The 6,000-nt window shown below is 60.1% G+C and overlaps 1 protein-coding gene across 1 annotated transcript in view; it reads left to right on the top strand.

The window, feature by feature from the left end:
- Positions 1 to 1,196: 1,196 nt before the first annotated feature.
- PSD (pleckstrin and Sec7 domain containing) overlaps positions 1,197 to 6,000 on the top strand; it is a 38,120-nt gene continuing 33,316 nt past the window's right edge. Inside the window, exons 1-4 of the mRNA XM_026050570.1 lie at positions 1,197 to 1,711; positions 1,826 to 2,084; positions 2,164 to 2,266; positions 2,622 to 3,090. Of these exons, the coding sequence (XP_025906355.1) occupies positions 1,197 to 1,711; positions 1,826 to 2,084; positions 2,164 to 2,266; positions 2,622 to 3,090 (1,346 nt within the window). The remainder of the gene's footprint in view (positions 1,712 to 1,825; positions 2,085 to 2,163; positions 2,267 to 2,621; positions 3,091 to 6,000) is intronic.

Raw genomic sequence — 6,000 nt, 5'->3', positions numbered from 1 at the left:
GTGTGTGTTAGCTGGCTTCTGGATAGCAACTGGAATTTAATTTGAAATGTATTAAACCCACATCATTATTTGTTGATTTAGCAACCTTGAATCTGAATGCCACCATAAGGAGGGGAAAGATTATAAAACAAGTAACTAATGTGTTAAGCAGGAGAGTGTTTAGTGCAGTGAGTACATTACAGATTGCCAGGAGCCAGATTTTTTTAGAAGCGTAGCAGTGCTGATAGATAGGCGCCTGCTCCACGTGGGTGATTTGGCTATTTTGAGTTATGTCTCTGCATCTCTGGAGCCTAAACACCTTGGAAAATCCAGTCCCACATCTCTCATCTTCTTGATGCTGGGAATTTAAACCTGCCTGCTCTGCGCTTGGAAAGAGGAAGAGGAAATCGTGCTTTCCTCCATTTGCAGACAGCATTTGGTGCCTTGCCTTTGAATGAAGGGATCTTAGGGAGAGGGAGTTTTTAATCTCTGCATCTGTAAGAAGCCAAAGGGAGTGRGGGCAGAATCGTTTCTGCACACCAGGAATTCGGAGGAGCTTGGGGAGCAATAAATGTGAATTTTTGGCTCAGCTGTAGGGAATAGCAGTGACCCTGATGCGGTGCTGCTGAGGTCTCCGGGCTGCTGTCGCCCCACAGAGCTTCCAGCCTCACTGAGGCCAAATCACCACCCCCGGGCGGAGGCGGCGGACAGGCCCGCGGGCTGTGCACGGGCCAGGGTGTGTGCCCSGCACGCGCCCCTCCGCCAGCAGGCTCAGTGCCCCGGGGCAGGGCGGTGGTAACGGTGTTCGGATCCGCGCGCGTTGACAGCTCTGTCTGCACCGCGGACACCGGCTGCAGCACGTGGCAGTGCGACGTACTTAAAACACAAGCTGACCTCAAAGTGAGGCGCCCTGCTGCTTCTGGTGTTGTTAAACATCTCACGAGCCCTGAGTCTGGAGACAGGGCTGCCAGCTGCTCGCTCTTCCTGAGCCACCCGTGTYCCACGCGTGTGGGTGTCGCAGGTCTGGCTCCTGCCTGCCTCTTCTCCTTGTGTCTGCTCTCCTCCAACCTGCGCCTCTTGCCTTTTTTTAGGGCTGCCTAAGGATATGTTGCCCTTCAGCGCCGCCGTGGTCTCAGGGGTGTTGGGAAAGCTCCTCGCCGCCCCCGCACCACCCTGCCTGGCTCCAGACCTGACGTCCCGCTGCGTTCTCCAGGGGGATGGCGCAGGCCGGGGGGGTTGTCCGTGTCCGCCCCCAGGAGGGCTGCACGGTCTCRCCGCCGCTGTTGGCCCGTGACGCGGAGCACAGGCCCTGGCTGGCGGGCGCYGCGAGCCCTGAGGCCGGCACCTGCAGCCCGCCGCGCTGCCTCACGCCCAACCTCAACGCGGGCCGGCTGCACCTGCTGCGCAAGGGCCTGGCGCCCGAGGCGCGCCGCTGCCCGCCGGGCCTCTACAACAGCACGGGCTCCCTGGCGCCCCGCGCGCCGGCCGACACGGGGCTCCTGGGCACCGGGAGCTGYGCGGGGCGCGCCACGGCGCCCTGCACGCCGCGCCATGGCGCCCCAGGCCCTGCGCTGGCCTCGCCGGGCAGCCGCAGCCCACTGGTGGCACTCGACGGCCACAGTTCCGTCGTCACCTTCCGCTTCATCGAGAAGGCCAGYGTGAGGACGCTCAACGGCCTCCCGGCGCCCCGGCGGCACAACGGGCCCCACAGCCTGAGCCGCAGCCTGGAGCTGGGCYGGGCCGCCAGCGCAGAGGAGGGGCCCTCCATGCCCGGCAGGCTCCCGGGGGGCTGCGAGAGCACCCGGGCGCCGGGCTCGCCGCCTGTGTGCGACGGCAGGACCGGGCAYGGCGGCGGCTCACACACCCCTCCGGCACAGCCCAAGCTGCAGGAGCAGCTCGTCCGCAGGCTCAAGCTCGAGGCGTCCRTGTCCGACCCGCTGCTGGCCAGGGGCAGGGCCCTGGGGGATGCACAGCCCGGAGGGAGGGACGCCTGYGCCCTCAACACCAGCTGCCTCTTCAGCTCCCTCACCAACGGGCTGCAGACGCCCCCAGAGGAGCGGGCGCCCTTTGCCAGGAGCCCGCTGAACCCCGAGCCTCGATTCCAGGTAGGTGCTGGTTCTGCGGGCTGGGTGGCTGTGGTGTCTGCCCTGGGCACCCGCCGCTCACGGCGCTTGTGTCCCGCAGGGAAGCTCGTGGGCATATCCCCGGGAGAGCTCGGCCCACGCCCAGCGCGTTGCCAGGGCCAAGTGGGAATTCTTCTATGGTGCTCCGGACCCTCCCAGGACAGGTGAGCGGGTTGTCCTGCTGGGGTTGTCCCACCCTGGGCACGGGCATCCTCGCAGCTCAATGTGTGCAGAACAAACCCTGCGTGCCCAGGAGGAGCCGTGAGCCCAGGCCAGCGCGCGTCCCCACGGTGCAGTGCAGGCTGCGAGCACGATGCAGTCCACCCCGTCCCATYTCCGCCTCTCCCAACACGCTCATTCTCCTCCAGGCTCTCGCTCTTCCCTCCCGCGTGTCCCRTTGCATGTGTGAGCCTGTTTGCAGCGTGCATGCGGTATTGCAACAGCGGCTTCCCCAGCRCGCCGTGGCTGCTGTCCCCAAGGCCAGGGCCCCGTCCCTAAGTGCTCTGGTCTCTCTTTCAGGCTGCTCTGTCCCCAAGGCTCCCGCTGTCCCGGCCGAGCCCCCGCCGCAGCCCCCGGAGCCGCAGAGGCCGGTGGCCGAGCACAGCCTGAGCCACGTGGAGGTGGAGATAGAGATGTCTCCTCCGGGCTGCAAGAAGCCTGGCTTCTGTGAGACTGGCATTATAMGGAGGACGGTGAAGTACTCTGAGACAGACCTGGACACCGTGCCACTGAGGTGCTACCGYGAAACCAACATCGACGACATCCTGGCCGAGAAGGACGAGGTGGATTCGGCTATTGAGAGCCAGAAGGACAGCGAGAGCAACCCGAGCTTCACGGGCACRCCGGGCAGGAGGGACAGCACGCCGGAGGAGCCCCCTGCCCCGGCTGCCGCCGAGCGCCAGCGCGAGGGCRCCGCTGGCGGCACGCGGGACGGCGAGGCCGACGAGGATGACGAGGTGTTTGAGGCGACGAGGCGGAGCGGSCGAAGGTGAGGCTGCGGGCGCGAGGGCAGAGCGCTCCTCGCGCCTGCTCTCTTATCCCCTGTGTGTGGCGAAGAGGGTCCAGGCCAGTGTGAGCAGCAGGGCTGGGGCCCTGTCCTGCCTCGTGGCGCTGGGCAAGGCTGGGAAGGGCTCCCTGGGAAGGGAGGTGGTGCTGGCAATTCAGCACAGGGCACTGTGCCTCAGATCTGCTCCTGCAGGGAGACTCGCCGGCCAGGTCAGCTGCCGGCGCCGCGGCCCAAGGGTTCCCTGCCACCTTAATGCCCTCCTGCCTCCCCCATCCTGCCTGGCCTTCAGGTGACAGCATTAGGACACCTGAGTCCATGCTGTCCTTGGTGGTGCTCTGCACTGCTGGGCACTGGCCACGCTGTCCTCCACAGATGTCCGTGCCCTGGTAACAGGGCATGAACCCTCTTGCTTGGCCACACTGGTTATTTGCTTTGTTCAGGAAAGTGTTTGGGACTTCTTGACTTGRAACGAGCCTTTCCATACTGTTGTGTCCAGCATCATTTTTTGTTTGCATGGCAAAATATTCTTTAATGGGGTGCTGATGACAGCAGAGGATGCTATAGTTATCATTCAATTGCCCATGCATCTGGCCAGCTCATGTCCCTGAGGTGTTGTCTGTCCTGTACTGGGCGCTGGCAGTCAGGATGTGGGCCCAATGGCAGATGGGGCCTTCTAGCCTGGTGGCAAGGGCCAAGTGGGCTACTGGAGTGCGGCGTCGGACACCCATGTGTCTAGTGAATGAGCTCGGAGGATGGACAGGCAGAGCAGGAGACTAGAAGAAGAGCGCTCGGGGCATGACGCAGAGCCTGCGGATGGTGCTGGCCCTGCTGAGCAGGCGGCAGGTTGGCCGCGAGGAGAGGTCTCGCCCGCGCCGGGGGCTGCTGGCCACAGCAGAGCGGGCGGTAGCCACGGGCGAGCGGCAGGCGCTTGCAGCCCGGCCTGTGCGCRAGGAGGGCCAAGGAGCGGGAATGGGGATGTTTTTGATGTTGGCACTGAAAAGAGATGATAAAGGAAATAGCCCCAGGTCCTGTAGTGGTGCCCCTGCCTTGGGAAAGAAAAGCATGGAGTGCCTGTGCTGAAATGGATGTAGCAGTGTGTGCTTGACAGGGAGAGCTGGTCTGCCGCGGGCTGCTCCGGCTCTTGCCTTGCAAGCAGAGGGGACAGATGTGTCTCTCCCTGCCTGTTCCTCCAAAACATAAGATTGTGCAGAAAAGCTGAAAATAAAATTTTAATAGCAAATGTACTTTTATCCAAACAAATTTGTGACAAGTTTTGAGCAAGGTCTAAAATGATAGTATTATTGCTGCACGCAAGTTGTATTATATGGCATTGTTGTATTTCCAGGTGTATACTAAGTCACTGTGTATGAGCTGCAGTCCTAGACCTGCTGTTTGTCCCCTGCAGCCGCTGTGTAGTTCCCCAGGCAGTGCTAGAAATCTGTGCTTAAACGTAGTACTGTTCCCAAGCTCGGTGCTCTGTGTCCCATTACCAGTAGGTATATAGGGGGTATCACATTCCTTTTACATGGCTTCTTTGCCATGTGGCTTTCAGACTTTTGCATTTGTGCCCCCCCAAAACTGTTCCCAGTGAGGTGCAGGTTCTGTGGACAACACTTTGAAAATCAGTAGTCCAGAAATGTGAGCTTGATTTATATCTRTGTTACAATCAGTTTTATTTTGCTTCTGCACTATTCTGTGCTCTGCAGCTGCAGTCCTCCTTCGTCTCTGCCAGCCCCTAGTAATGATGTTTTCTACTGGAGGCTTTCTGCCTTGCCTGCTCAAAGACGTGGCGGAGCTGGAGGGGATTAGAGCAGCCCTCCAGCAGCTGCACTGCTGCTCTGAGCGCTGCTCTCAGCCAGGCCAGCCCTAATGAAGGCACGAGTGTTTTGGGATGTGATCCCAGCAGTTGCTCTGCAGAACAGGTTGTTATTAGCTGGGAAGAACCAACCCCACAATATTACTGAAGCACCCAATTCCCTTTGGATGCTAATTCACAGCATCTAGGCATGTAAATCCCCTTGAAAATCTAGCCTTAAGGGCCTTAAGGGGGGATTTTGGCTTGACGCTATCTTGTTGCCCTTGATATTTTGGGCAAAGAGCATCTTGTGTGATTTACCATCCCAAAGTAARCGAGCAAGCTAACAGCAGGCAGGATGTCTGTCTGAAAAATCCAGCGCAAAATCAAACAAGCRAAGAAAAGTGACAGAAGAAGCAGCATCTTCTTCCAGCCTGTCTGCTTGCTGAATATATTTAGAGTCGGATCTACCGCTCTAATGACTASTCTAAGCCTTTACTGTCTTTAGTCCCATTAGTCCCGGAGAGCTGAGACCTGTCAGCAGGAACGGGCTCAAATCCCTTCTCCCGGAGCAGCATTGGCTGTGGCTGCCAAGCTCCCGTTGCTGGTGCCCAGGAGGGCCAGCGTGGCCCGTGGCACCGGTGGCTTGGCAGATAGGGTGGCCGAGGGCGTTTGCACCGTGGTCCCCGGTGCCCTGGCAGGTGCAGGAGTGCAGGGAGGCAGAGCTGTCTCAACTGGCCACCAGGGCAGCCTGGACCAGGAAAACCCTTGGAAAATCAGCTACTTGCACAGAGAAAATAGCTGCAGGGTGAGCCTTGCTGGGGATTAAAAAGTGGTTAAGGCGACGATTTTAATCAAGCGCTTAAGCATAACGCTTAAGCCTGGTGCTTAACCTGTCTCAGTAGCCACAAGGCGCTCGTGCTGYGCTGAAGCAGAGCCGCGGAGCTCGGTGTGGCCGCAGAGCTGGGGCTGGGCACTGGATGCAGCCGCCCCATGCCAAACGGCCTGGGCAGCGAGGGGCCACGTGCCCGTGCCAGTATGTTGTAGTGGGGGAGCAGTGGGGCTGAATGATTGCGGCGCCCGGGGAGGTGCGGCGT

The sequence above is a fragment of the Nothoprocta perdicaria genome, unplaced genomic scaffold (assembly GCF_003342845.1).
Source record: "Nothoprocta perdicaria isolate Ctin4 unplaced genomic scaffold, notPer1 scaffold_110, whole genome shotgun sequence".
In the NCBI taxonomy this organism is placed as follows: Eukaryota; Metazoa; Chordata; class Aves; order Tinamiformes; family Tinamidae; genus Nothoprocta; species Nothoprocta perdicaria.
The sequence above is the reverse complement of the archived record's forward strand: the minus strand, read 5'-3'. Positions and strand labels throughout refer to the sequence as shown.